Source organism: Phoenix dactylifera, chromosome 18 (genome assembly GCF_009389715.1).
Source record: "Phoenix dactylifera cultivar Barhee BC4 chromosome 18, palm_55x_up_171113_PBpolish2nd_filt_p, whole genome shotgun sequence".
Classification (NCBI taxonomy): Eukaryota; Viridiplantae; Streptophyta; class Magnoliopsida; order Arecales; family Arecaceae; genus Phoenix; species Phoenix dactylifera.
Window position 1 is genome coordinate 6,929,794 of NC_052409.1, and position 14,682 is coordinate 6,944,475.

At 37.8% G+C, this 14,682-nt stretch overlaps 1 protein-coding gene across 1 annotated transcript; it reads left to right on the plus strand.

Annotated features, from left to right (window-relative positions):
• The first annotated feature begins 981 nt into the window (after positions 1–981).
• Positions 982–12,755, plus strand: LOC103710713 (transaldolase-like). The gene is made up of 13 exons (XM_008796590.4): positions 982–1,143; positions 1,298–1,412; positions 1,481–1,559; positions 1,660–1,735; positions 1,814–1,897; positions 2,001–2,105; positions 5,218–5,298; positions 5,423–5,487; positions 8,070–8,139; positions 8,218–8,295; positions 10,685–10,782; positions 10,878–11,013; positions 12,354–12,755. The coding sequence occupies exons 1-13, from the start codon at positions 1,087–1,089 to the stop codon at positions 12,498–12,500; spliced, it is 1,191 nt and encodes a 396-aa protein (XP_008794812.2). The 5' UTR covers positions 982–1,086; the 3' UTR covers positions 12,501–12,755.
• The last annotated feature ends 1,927 nt before the right edge of the window (positions 12,756–14,682 follow it).

Consider the following 14,682-nt stretch of genomic DNA (forward strand, 5'->3'; position numbering starts at 1 on the left):
ATGTATCGATTTATTTAGATATGTATTGAGTTGCTAAATAACTAATTTGCTTGATAGTATTACTTGGCTATGTATTATGTATTGTATTTTTTTTATTTTTTAATCACAGATGATTTTATTAGAAAAAAAATTATTTTTTTAAATATATGCAATAAAAAAATATGCCAAAATAAGAAGTAGGCTACATGATTTTGTTCCGCGCTAAGAATGGCCATCAGGGTAAGGGTCTTGGCGGCTGGGGCTGTCAGTTATCTGATACCTCGGTCCCTGATGCGGAGTTGACAGCTGCATGGCCGGCCTCCAATATATGCGACATGGTTTGCAGGCCAGCTCTATTCCGATAGAGGGAGATTCGGCGACAGTGATTCGATGGATCTAGGGGAGCCAATCGGGATAGGGAAGGACCACCTCCTAACTCGAGACATTTGGGAGATGGACAGTGATGGGATGGTCTTTCAGACCAAACATGTATATAGAGAGGCAAACGACGCTGCAGACTGGGTTGCGGCTTATGTGGCCAATCATGCAGGAGGTACATCATGGATGACTGAGGGAGAGTTGCCTAGGGTACTTTAGAATATTTTATTTTCTAATTTTATTAGGTGTGTCCGTTTCCGAGCGATATGAACTGCCCACTTAAGTAAAAAAAAATAAAAAAGGGGGGGAAAAAAAGGGTAAAATAGTAGAAGAAGAAGAAACAAAGGAAGAGAACGAAAGAAAGAAAGAAGAATGGCCAATTCCGGTCACTTCGACTGTCCCCACCATCTCTCTCCTTCCCTCGGTTTCATCGAAACCAGAAACTCCCCAAGCGAATGCGTGGAGGGGCTTCCGGGTTTACGATCATACCAATATTACCCTTTACATTTTTCTAAATCGCTTTGCCACTCCTACCTTGTAATCCGGCCAACCTCCGATCAAGTTAATCAGCATATGCTGAGAACATTTCCTTATTTAGTGGGGCAAAATAGTCATTATATTTTATTCTCTCTCTTCGAACATCCCCAACCGACGGTATCGCGGCCATCGCCGCTTAAAACTGCACTCGTTTGCTCCGAAACGCTCTACAGTGTCCGACCGAGATCGGAAATGGCCGTCTCCCTTCTCTCCTCCTCCCCTTCTCTCTTCGTCCCTGCTTCTCCCAAGGTCCCTCTCCTCATCTAATCCCTAATTCCTCCTCTCTCTCTCTCTCTCTCTCTCTCTCTCTCTCTGTCTCCCTCTCTCAAGATCGAATTTTCCGAATCTTTCCCTTTTTTCCAATTTTTTGCGTTTGATTTTGTTGTTGCTAACTTTCAATCAGGTGGGAAGACGGAATTCTTCGATTCGATCGCCGTCCGGTCTGGTCTTCCACCTCCGGAAATCGATTCCGATAGTCAATGCCGCCGGCGGCAATGCCTCTTCTTCTCTCGAGTCCGGTGAGCTCCTGTCTCTTGCCTATATTTCGAGCTTCGTTTTCTGATTCCATTTGTATCTGGGTTTCAAGATTTGAGCACCGAGCTGGACGCCGTGTCGAGCTTCAGCGAGATCGTTCCGGACACCGTTGTTTTCGATGATTTCGAAAGGCATGGCGTTTTCCTATAGATTGTTCTCTGTTTGAGTTCGTTCTCTGAATGGTGGTTGTTGGAAAGTTCTTATTTTTCTTCTTGTTTGCATGGAATGTAGGTTTCCGCCGACGGCCGCTACGGTTAGCTCTTCGTTCCTCTTGGGTCTTTGCAGCCTTCCCGACACCAAGTTCAAGGTGAGCGTTTTAAAGTTATTTAAATTGGTGGTAGATTATATTGGTAAGAAGGTTGATAAGGAAGGATTTTGGTTGTAGAGCGGCATAGAGACGGCACTGGCGGATAGTGAATGCTACGAGAAAGAGAGTCCTAGTGAACGTATGTCCTGCTTCTTTAATAAGGTTTGTGCTTGTGTTTTCGTCTTGTATTGTCATGAAGTTGCACAGGGTTGCCATTTTTGCGGATCCTTATGAAGAGAGGATATATAATTCTGTCGGTTGGCAGGCTTTGGTGCATGTTGGAGCTGATTTGGGCAAATTAGTCCCCGGACGGGTGTCAACTGAAGTGGATGCTCGTTTGGCTTATGATACACAAGGAATCATTCGAAGAGTATGATTAATTCTTATATTCGCGACCTTATCTGATGTTTGAAAACAAGAACAGAATGTTGCTATGAGGGTGGTCGATTTGAAATAACTAATCTTTGCATTTTCTTTTAATCTTTTTCTTTTTTCTAAGAAAATGGATTATGTAGTCAGCATAAGCAATTTTTGATGTACAACTTGTTTGTGATGTAGTGAGGATAATTAATGTAAAATATGATTAAAATTTACTCATTTAGATCATGTCTGTGTATTGTTTGTAAATATGTGCAAGCCTTTGGGTATGAAGGCACAAGGCAAGGTTGTCGACTTGCAGTCCCTATGCAATTTATAACCTCAGCTTCCTAGACAACACCTTCATTGACTATGTGGTTGCTGGATAAAAGAAAGAAGAGGTGAAGATAAAGACTAAAGAGTAAGGATAAATGAAGCAGTAAAAAGAAGAAAACTCAGAGAAGAGGAGAGCAAGGAAGAAGATGAGGGTAAAAAAGTAAATAGGGACAAGATGATAAGAGATGTGATAATGGAAAATATAGGATTAGATAAAATCATTAACATAAATTAACATGCATTGCCCCAATACTTTATTACACTTACTCATAGTATGTGATATTTTGATATTTATACTCATCATTGTTCCATGTGTAGCCAGCATATTATTAACAAGAACATGGGGTTAATACAATTAATAATGGATTTTAATTGAAGAGAGAAGGAATTATTTTCTCTTATTCACTCAGCTCAAATCATCCTTATTCTTGAATGACAAGTAGTTGTAAGCATATAAACATGAAGTGCCCTACAGTCCAGGAGTTCAGGCAAAGAGTTGAGAATAGCCTAAGGCTTTTGGAGCTCTGAATCCACTCAAAGTGATCAGATATCTCCTCTTTTCTCTTCTAATCTCTCCACTTATTGTCTCTTCCGAGGTTCTAATTACCTATTTAGAGACATCAGGTCCTGTTATCTTTGGCATAAGAGCTTCATTCCTAGTGCATGATCCTCACATGACTTGAAGGTAAACTTCTTTAAGCAACATCCATGGCTTCTTAGAGTCTGGAAATCATGCAAAAAATAGAATAACTAAATTAGGCAACTCATTATGTGTGCATGTATATGTGCAGTGTGTGCACATGCATATGCATGTGTTACTGCATTAACACATAATTAAAATTAAAGATTATTGGATTCATGGTAAGATTATAAAAAGGGTTATCTCCTTTTATTGAACGCACCACCTTTTTTACTCTTTCATGTGAGATCAAAAATTAAAGATTATCTCATGAAAATGGGAGTACATTTTATCACTGCCAAGAGAGGAGTTGTTTAGAACGGATGCTGCCAAAAAGGGGTATTAGAGTGGGTTAGGAACAAGATCTGATTGGAGGAAACTTCATAGTTAAGTGGCACAGGAAACAAGAATGAGAGAAGGAGCAAGAGCATGGTTCGAGAATGGGTTCAACACCATTTTAAGCAATCTTTATTTCTAACATCATAATATAATGTCATTTCATATACGCACAAAATATAGCAAATCATCTGTTTAAATGTCTGCAGTAAATTCATATATGAAAATTGTAATGAGATTGGACTTTGGTCCACAGTTAGCATGATCCCATCCTTAGAGAAAATTCAGTCATCTCGCTACAATTATTATCAATACTTGCATTATCTTCTGTCACTCTTTTCTTAAAGTTAGTTTTTTACTTCAACTATCCTGATTGAATGATATATAGATACCTTGATTCTCATTCTTCTAAAATCTAAATATATGTCATTAGTATATTCTGTTAATGACCTTGATCGGTTTTCAGCAAATCCATATTGTTCTCAGTTTAATGCACCTAACTCAATTTTCATTTCTAGTTTCTCTCCCTCATCATAGCTAATGTAAATAGTTCTCACCTTCTCTTAGACCCTATATAAATCTATCATAAATAACATCTTAAGCTGTATGCTGACTTTACTAATTGCTATATCCTTAGCTTTTGATATTTTTATGGCCTTTTGATATCATTTGTCTTTTGCAATTCTTTGAGTAATTCCATTTGGCTGCTAAAATTTTTTCATTTTTTTTTTCATGTGTGTCCCTTATGCTTAAATATTTTAAGAACTTCTCATGCAAATTGAATAGGCCTGACCTCTTAACCATCATGTTTTGTGCAATTTTCAAGTCCAAATTTCTCTCCTGCATTAATTTATCCTAATTTTTATTTATATTTCCCCATCAATACTACTCTACCATTTATTATAGAATAGCGGTGGTCTTACTTATTTGACTGTAGCTCCATAACTGTTGGCATATGCTGCATGGATTTGCATTTTCTTGGTATCATTTTCAACCTTTGCATACCAATCCATTATGCTGATGTGGAATATAATTAATATAATTAATATATATGTACTTAGATGAACATTTCGATTCTTAATTTATGTACACGCTCTTGCTAGGTGTCCAGTCGCTTGTGAAATCAAAACATAGAAATATTCCTTGTATTCTAGTCTCCGAATTTTATAACTTTAAGGGTCTTATGATGACTGTGGGAGGTTTAAGGAGTCTTAGTGAGTCTAAGGACATTTTAGCTGCTTTATTTTTGTATTTTTAGGCATTATCTTAATGTTGGATTATGTTTCGTTTCTTTTTCTGTGATTTGTCATGTGGCCATCTTATTTATCATGCTTTAAGGTTCTGATTTTAATTTTTAGTTAGTTTGTGAGCAAGTCTGTGGTACCCTTGCTTGCTTTGAAATTAGAAAGTCCTACTTAGCATATGAAGTATTTGTTAGAGCCTATCTTAGTCTGTATAGAGGTGGAATAATTTAATTCAATCAACTTGTTTCCAAGGTCTTTACATGCAAGATAAAATGCGTTTTTTCTTCTTTTTGTTTTTTCTTTTGGAGGTAAAACAGTAGTGGTGATGTTCACATTTCATTGAATTTTAGATGTTTCCTATTTTTGTCTGTGGCATGACTCCACGATGATGGTTCAGTTTACCATCTAACTTTCTACTGGAGGATAGCAGTGGTAAATTGTCTAATTTGGATCTGCAAATGATAAGCTCCCCTTCTCCACCAATAATATATTCCCTGTAGTTCAAATTTGTCGTACTCACTTGTTTCTAGGTGCATGAGCTGTTGAAGCTGTACAATGAAGTGGAAGTCTCTTCACAGCGTTTACTCTTTAAAATTCCTTCAACTTGGCAAGTAAGACATGCAGTTGATTCCATTACTCATCCTCAATATCTTGAAAGTTCAAAATTGCAAGAAATTGGTTGATGTCTGGCTTCATTCTGTTCTCTATCTGATTACAACTTTCTTTCACATTCAGGGGATAGAAGCCTCAAGATTGCTAGAATCTGAAGGAATACAAACTCACTTAACATTTGTTTATAGGTATTTGCTTGGAATTTTTGTTGTGTTATGTGATAATTTCCACATTACTGAATGTCATACTTATGTTATCTCAAGGTTATATGTTAGATCATAGTAATCAATACTTGAGCACTTTTGTGGATATCAGTATCTTATTTACAATTTTACATATATGTACCTACTACATACATAAAAAAAATACATACATACATTTTCATTTCCTGCTTATTGAATGTTGTAGTGGATATGTTGAATGTGTGTGTAGTTTCCTTGTTCATCTTTTAAATGGGTGTCAATGGGCTGGATCAGGCAAGGTTGGGCCTAGGCCTTCAGAAACCCCAAAGTGTAAATCTCAGGCCTGAGCCCCGTGTGTACGGGCCTGGACCAGGCCCAAGTCCAACCTGACTCAGGATTCAGGATATATTTCCAGGCCAGGCCCGAACAACCTGAGCCAGGGGCCAGCTTTTCTTGGTTCGGTCTTCAGGCTGGGCTGGCCCGTTGACAACCCTACTTTTTAAATGAAAGGATTTTTTGCATGGATACCCTTCTAAATATAGGATTTTGCATGAATACCCTTTCAAAATTGATATTTGCATGTATACCCTCATAAAATATTTATTTTGCTATTCTACCCTTTTTATTTCTTATTTTTGCATATGTACCCATGCCATCTAACGCCGTTAAAAAATTAACAGTTTTAAATTAAAATGACTAAAATATCCTTAATGGGTAGGCGTGCAAATAGAAATTTTTATAAGGATATACAAGTAAATAGAAACTTTACCACATTTTTAGATAAGAATTTAGGCAAATCTAATTAGTCATATCATAATTATGAGGTGCCGGACGACCCATGACCTACTAACTAAGTCCAGTCAGAATAGATGACCCATGACCTACTAACTAAGTCCATCTACAAGCCAAATTTCATATCGCACTATTTTTTATCGAAACGACTGATTGGACGAAACTTGGTGTCTCCCTGCTTCCCTCTGAGGAGGACATAAAAAATCCCAGACCTTCTTCCAAAATCCAATTCCATTGCAGAAAACTGGCATATGACCCATATTTAGTTGAGTGTTCCCTCACTTTCTCCCTTCAAAAGTTAAAAGAAACAAAAACCAAAAAACAGAAGGAAAAAAAAGAAAAAGCCAGCTACCGAGACACCAGAGGTATCAACAGTGTAATAGATCGAGAGAGAATCCTGACGGGCCGAGGTTCCTTTGGATTCTGTGAACCTATGCTTGTTGCTATCCTTCCACACTTGAACCCTACTCCCCCTAGGGCTTTTCCTCCTCATTGGCTGGCATTTCCCATCCCTTTAGAGAATAATAAGGCCATGGGAGCAAGCTAACAAGCTCCTAAGAAGCCCATATCTCCTTCCTGTCTGCCTTGAAAACCCGCCATAAATTCACTTAAAAATGACCAATAGTACCACCACCCACACGCAAACAAAAAGAAGAGACTCTCTTGCTTGTTATCACAAAGAAAACTCATTTCTCTGAGCTTTTCCTGGATTTTAGGTGGCTTTGTGCAGCCTTTATCCTGATTTTGTTTCTCTTTTTCTGTTTCCATTACCACCAACTCAGTGCTGTTAAAGCCACCTACTTAGCATCATTTCTGGTCCTTAGACAAGCCACCTTCTTTCCAACTCAAACCAGCAGTCCTCTCTCTCTCTCTCTCTTCTGGGCCCAAGAGATTCTGAAGCAGAGCACAGCTGTGTACATGGAGCTCCTGTCCTCTTCATCTGGCACAAGAACAGGGCGAACGCCCGCGATCGGGATCCCGATACGGGGGGCGGGGTGGAAGTCGGGCACCGGGGGGGTGCTAAAGCCGGGCACCAAGGGAAAGGGGGGTGGGGGGGAAGGGGAGGGGAGGGAAGAGTAAGGTACCCGCCCCGCGGGGCGGGGGGGGGGGGGAGAGTAAGGGTAATAACATCATTTCAAATTTTTATTTTATTTTTAATTAATATAAATATGATTTTTTTTAACACCGTTAGAACAACTGTTATATTAGGGGTATTTGTATAATAATAGAGTTTTACGAGGGTATACATGCAAATATTAATTTTGAAAGGGTATTCACGCAAAATTCGATATTTAGAAGGGTATCCATGCAAAAATCCTAAATGAAAACCTAGTTACTAGTATCTTAGCACTTTCTAGTCATCCTTGTAAGACCTTTTGACATGTATAATCTACTGAATTTGGAGAGTAAGGGTAATAACGTCATTTCAAATTTTTATTTTATTTTTAATTAATATAAATATGATTTTTTTTAACACCGTTAGAACAACTGTTATATTAGGGGTATTTGTATAATAATAGAGTTTTACGAGGGTATACATGCAAATATTAATTTTGAAAGGGTATTCACGCAAAATTCGATATTTAGAAGGGTATCCATGCAAAAAATCCTAAATGAAAACCTAGTTACTAGTATCTTAGCACTTTCTAGTCATCCTTGTAAGACCTTTTGACATGTATAATCTACTGAATTTGGAGATAGTGTTAATCATTTTCTCCCTGCCATTCCTATTGTCATGAATAACTCAGAATTATATACCCCTTCAGACCTTTCTGATCTTGATCACTCTTGTACAGCTTTTCTCAGGCAGCAGCTGCAGCTCAGGCTGGTGCATCTGTTATCCAGATTTTTGTTGGTCGCATCAGGGTAACTCTTAATGCTAAACAAATAGTGCATCATTTTAAATTTCTTTATTTAAACAGTCATGACTAAAATGCATGACAGGATTGGGCTCGGAATCATTCTGGTGATCCTGAGATAGAAGCTGCTTGCAAAAATGGGGAAGATCCTGGATTGGCCTTGGTTAGATTCTCTTCTTTTCCCTTCCAATTTTTCACTTCTATTTCATGAGTATTTATTTGAGCTAGTTTAACATGTGCAAGGATGGCAAAACCTAGTAAAAGTTAGTTTACCACCTGAAGATGCATTTCTATGAGATCATGAAAATTTTCACAGGATATGCTTTGTTTGTACAGCACGTTGTCAGAATTTTTTTCCCAGTTTGGCAGTTTAAACCGTTTTCTTTTAAAAATTCTTATTTGCTTATTAATTAGAAACTCATGAAACATAAATACCAGTTACATTGGTCCTTTGCTGCTTCACAACAACCTCTTTATGTTAGTTCTGAAAAAGGAGGAGAAAATGCAATTATTGATTAGTAGATGCATCACTATACCACATATTTAGTTGATATGGCTAATGCATAGACTAATGATATATGTTGAAGTGCATACCCGCATTTAGTCCACACCACTGAGCCTCATAGCTCGTGCTACAGGCTTGGTGTTGAGATGGATGCCGTACCAGGCTATAGTTGGGTCTAAAATAGGTAACCACTATGCAGCCCAAGGTACGCCGAATCGAGCGGTCCAAGGCGTACCGTATCCTACTGGTTCGGTATCGGTACCCGGTATGGGTAGTGTACAGACACTCGGTACGCCAAAAAAAATTTTATACCGTACCATACTGACATTGTGCTAGTGTGGCACCGGTACGAGATTCGGTACTGAGATGGCGTACCTTGATGCAACCTTTAGTGGATTGTACATTCACATGAATCAAACATTGGTACATACTTAAAGGCATTGGATTCTTGCCTTCTAGCTCAATTGGAGCACCATCTTGGACAACCTCTCTTACCTATCCAATCTGACAACCATTCCTTTTAAAAGTTCGAGCCCCACCTTGATAATGTTAGCAAAAAAAAGTCCACGCCAGTTTTTCCAACATCCATTTCATATATTTGGTGGGTTGCATACCAAAACATTATGCAAAAGGAGCTACTTTCACCGAATATCCTAGAACTTGATAAACTTTCCTATTGCATTAAATAAAATATTAATATTTTTTTTGAAATCAACATACTTTTAAAATACTTTTTGAACTAATAATAATATTTTTTTAAAATAAAAAACAACATATTGGTGTATGAATCTTGACTCTTAGTCTGAAGGAAGATATTGCAACTACATAAGTATGGAGATCGGGAGTTTGCTTGTGATACTTATACAATTTTCAAGCAAAAAGTGATTTTACAATTTTTCTTACAAATTAGTGTCTCCAAGAAAGATATAGAGGCACTAGTTGAGCAGTAACTGATGGATCTCTAGCTCCATTTCTAAAGGAATGAAGCTCTGAGGATGATGATGATGGGGGGAAAAAGCAGGGATGTTAGTGAGTAGGATTGGAGGAGAATAGGTGAACTAGCTCCCAAATTGCTTCTTGTATTACATGGGGGATAAAGATGCTAAGATGTATAAGAACACCTACCAGTATACCTTAGTGTGGAGAGTCTGAAGAAACTCACCACCTTGCATGATGGAGCACTACATGCATGTGCACTGTGAGTCAACATAATTAGAATCATTTGAGAGTGATAGCATTTGTGGAACCACAAGTAGCTTATGATACTGGGAGAGTTTGATGAAATCTCTGTTTTTGGATGACGGCTTCATCAGATGGCAACGTACGATCCTTAAAGTTTAACACATTATGTATGTTATTGTCATAAGACATTACATTTTCTCAAATTATTTTGTTTGTTGCATGATGTTACTGTTAACAGTCAAGTATTGGTTTAAATGCTTCCTTGATGTTTGAATTTGTAATGACCTAATGCATTGGGACCTATGGTGAGCATCAGGATCATAGACTGGAATTCAGGATTAGTTCCTTAGAAACAAAGATCCATAATTGTTCAGTCACAAGAAAGCTTGAAAAGATATATATGAATAATGGATGCTTTCAAAGAAGGGTAATATTCAAGAAAAAATTAAATTTCCCAAAATAGTCACTTTCACTATGTGACTTATCTGGATAATCTGTCATTTTTTTAAAAAAAATCTGATGAAATAAGATTTTATGAATAATTTGTAGTTTGAATTTATTTGAAGAACTGATAGCATAGGTTAAGTTTCATACAAGAAATACCCAGAGCTATGGAGGCCAATTTCATGGAATGCCCTGCAAAATGATGTTCCCGCTTCTGAGTAGCCTTGCATATATATAGTTCTTAGCATAATTTCTTGTTTGATGATGTTAGACGTTAGCATATCATATTAGTAAAATGAATATTCATAGATAATTATGGTAGAAATTTTAACCATTTTATCAATATAAAGAACTAGAACTGAAGTTATTTGCCGAATTCTCCAATGATTAGATTTTTAATGTGTCTTTTACCCAAATGCAGGTGAAGAAAACATATAATTACATTCACAAATATGGACATAAGTCAAAGCTGATAGCAGCAGCAGTGCGCAACAAACAGGACATCTTTAGCCTTCTTGGGTATGATTAGCAGACCTCTGACATTTCTCTTTTGGTGGTTGCATACTTGCATTGTAGTGCGAATTTTGATCTCATGTTTACTTTCTTGTCTGTAGGATTGATTACATAATTGCTCCCTTGAAGATATTACAGTCTCTGAAAGAGTCTGTAACCTATCCTGAGGAGAAGTATTCTTACATCAGGAGGTTATCTCCAGGCTCTGCCAAGATGTATGATTTCACTGAAGAGGAGGTAACTTTTCAGTGACTTTTTGTTTCTGAAATTGAGGATCTGTTCATTGATAAGTGGTTTTACTAAAATCAGAATTCCTTTTGAGCATTAGAAAATAGCCAAAGTTTCTCGGTAGTGGAGGACCTTCTGAAACAAACATTCGCTCAATAGATACTCCACAGATTTTAGGAACGCTTTTCTTTGTTTCCTTTCCTTGTTTTATTCCTTTCTCCCTGGCCTCATAATATAAGCAAGTGCAACCATCATATAATTTTTTAATTTCATGTAATTCTTGTTGAAAATAGGCAACCTTTATAGTTTCATGCACTATGGATAGCTTTGTTCTGAACTAGCACTGGGCAGGTGATCAGGTGCAAGTCCACGGCATTTTGATTTTAATGTTAGAATGGTTGTGCTAAGGTTCACAAATTGTGGGACTTTTTTTTTGGGTGGTGGTGATAGCCTCGAATTTTATGACTATACCCTTCTTTAGCTCTTTTTGGTTCAGGCATAAGGCTTCGAATAAGGTTTATGCCCGTCGAACAGCATTTGAGGAGGCATAACCAAGGAATAGTTATGCTGGTCAAACTTGCTTACGATAGGCGTAATAATTCCAAGGGGGAGCTTTTATAAGCTATTCCTTCATTCAAAGATACCTCTTATGCCTACTTTTTACCTTTTTATGGACGAAAAAGTTATCATCCAAATGCTATTCCAAAAGTGGAGCCAAACTTCTTTTTTTCTATTTTTTGAGAAAGGGGAGGGGGTTAATCCTCCATCCAGCCACCTCGGGGGTAGAGACAAGATTCAAACTCAGGATATCGGGTACCAAAACCTAATGACTTCACTAATTGTTCTGGTTGGAAACCATGAGCCAACCAAAAATTGGCACAACTCAGGGCATTACTATTCCCATAGGAAGAACTTTTTCTGATTCCTGAACCAAATGCAGAGAAAAAGACAGGGAATGCATCACCAGAAAATAGGGGTGATTAGTTCCCAGATCCCACAACCATAAAGGCTAAGGGCAAAACGGGAAAGAAGAGTGCAACTCTCCGACGGTCATGGATTGTGGGAGTGGGGTAGGAGTTCTAAGTTACATGGTGACGTAGATATAGTTTTTATATTTCTTTCTTAAGCTTGTTTGGATTAAATGGTCACGTAGATATAGTTTTTATAATTTTTTCTTGGGCTTGTTTGGAAGCATATTTATAGGCAAATCTAGAACTGATTAGGACTCCATAGGTGGCATGTAATCTTACTGAAAGTCACCAGTTCATCCATATAGAGGCCTTTCTCCAATCCTTATCTTTTCTGACCGGGTTATAGAACTGCTGACACGTAAATTTGTGATGACGCAGCTTATAAAGTGGGACCAGATGAGCTTTGCATGTGCAATGGGGCCAGCTGCTGAAGAGCTTCTGTCTGCTGGGCTGGAAGGTTATGTGAATCAAACGAGGCGCCTGGAGGAGCTTTTTGCCAAGATATGGCCACCTCCCAATGTTTAAACATAGTTCCCATGTCGGCGGAGGTGCTTTTTTTATTGGGTAAATAAACAAGACAAGCTTGTGAAGCAGTACTTTCTGTTTTCCCCTCATGTCCATACTGTTTCTGCGTCATGTTTCAAAACAAGAGGCTTTTGCAAGTGCTTTGTTAAGGGTAATTACAACATTCATGACTGAAAATTGTGCCTATTGGATTATAAAGCAAGTACTTGTGGTATCAGATGTTAGAATAATTTCAAAATATAGGCTTTCACTGATTGCGTATTTTTGTTTTATAAAAGGGGTTAGACGTATGGCTCATATGGTACTATGGTTAAGCTCAATATGATGTGTGATCATTTTGTTTTATGGGCTTTGGTGCATCTTGGATGTATAGGATTGAGACCTATTTATTGTGAAAATTTTGGTATGTAGGCTAGAAAACCCAATTAGGGTTTGGAGCCCTTAATGGAAAGGCTCCCTTATGTTTTTTATATAAAGGTTAGGTCTCCTCTCATCTCTATATGGTTCATAGCTTACCTCATTGACGGCTATCTTTTGTGAGGAGCATGGAAAGAAAGATCCAGCCGCTATTATTTTAGATGATTGAAGAATCGTATTTAATATGTCTTCCGCAGGTATATCTCTCAAACTTAAATACGGTGTTATTGTGATTCTAAATCTTAGCATGTTATTATTTATGATTAATATCATATTGCAACTGCGTGTGGTAGTATACAATGTAAAGGAGATAGCAGCAGTCTAGTGAAGCATCTTATGAAGTTTGGATTGACCCTTATTTATTTGCTGCAGAGATCGGTAGGGCTGAATTATTGTCATTGTGATGAGGGGATCAGATCGTAAGCACATTAAATAATTAGCTATCATCGATGATACATCGTTTCTTTATTCTCTTGACTCCAATTTGAACAGCTGACATCCTGTTGGGTCCGGTGGCAGTAGCCATGGAAGGCAAGGCAGTAGTCACCGAAGCAACGATGGAATCCTCAAATATGTCATTACCCTTGTATCATTCTTAACAGATCAGACATGCTGTTTGTTTGGTTGTGGCCTACATTGCATCAAGTTAGATCTGGAAGTCATAGTCGACGCCGCCATCATTATAGACAGGTCTGTGGAAGATCAGATGTCCTGTTATTATTCCTTAATGGCAGTTTCCGAAGAAGGTTTCTTAAGAGCATGAAGGCATGTGGGGTGGCTGAGGAGGCTTCAGAGTTGGCCGGTGAGCCACATGAAGGACAAATTTTGGTGGGGGTAAGTCACGTAATGTGGTTGCAATGTTCTGCTTGTGTTTGAAGAATGGGAGCCAATTTCTGTAATTAGTAAATGTAACAAGTCAGTCTAAATTTAAGGCTTTTTGCTGACAGCTTATGAACATCATGTCATTCTCCAATTAAGAGCTTTTGGACTATGGAGTGAGGAAATCCATGCAACAAGCTCGCCTGAAAGAGAGGAGCTTTACCTTCAGTTATTCCTTGTGCTGAAGTCTATTCTAGGAAGTAATTCCTTGTTTTTCTAATCTATTCTCTTAGCAAGACCCCACTGCCCTGACTTCTCTCTTGAAGACCTATATGCCATATATTGCATGAAAAATCAAGACATCAGTACCATATGGTCCGTAAAAATTTCTTAAGCTCCACAAATAAGTGGCGATCCCTGGTTATTTGAAGAAAATCAGACATGAACTAGGGCAAAAGGACTGGGACGTGTGGCAGCGAAACATCCATTACGAGTATTCTATTAATAATCTCACTCGATTCGAATTATGCAGTGCTAGATATTTTAATGCTCAAAAAAATTATAATCAATTTCTATTTGGGGTTTTGGTTCTCAGACATCTCATCCGTGTCAAGGTTATTGATACAAGAGCAAAGAATTTTAATTTTGCCTTAATTAAAGACTGAGATCACGTAGGTGCTATTAAAATAGATTGGATTTCAGCTGATTAAAACCTCATGGACAGTGCTGTCACAAAGACAGTTCATAAAATTCATACTGTCGAAGACCCATATTATCTCACATGCACCCTAAAATGGCTGGTGCACCTCGTACACCATATTATTCACATTAAATGAAAAGCCCACTTGAAGAATGGAGTATAAGTATTTGTGGCTTATCTTGAAAGCAGCTTTAGCTTGCATGCATTTATATATATATCCTTAAGAGTTATAAAAGACATAAAATA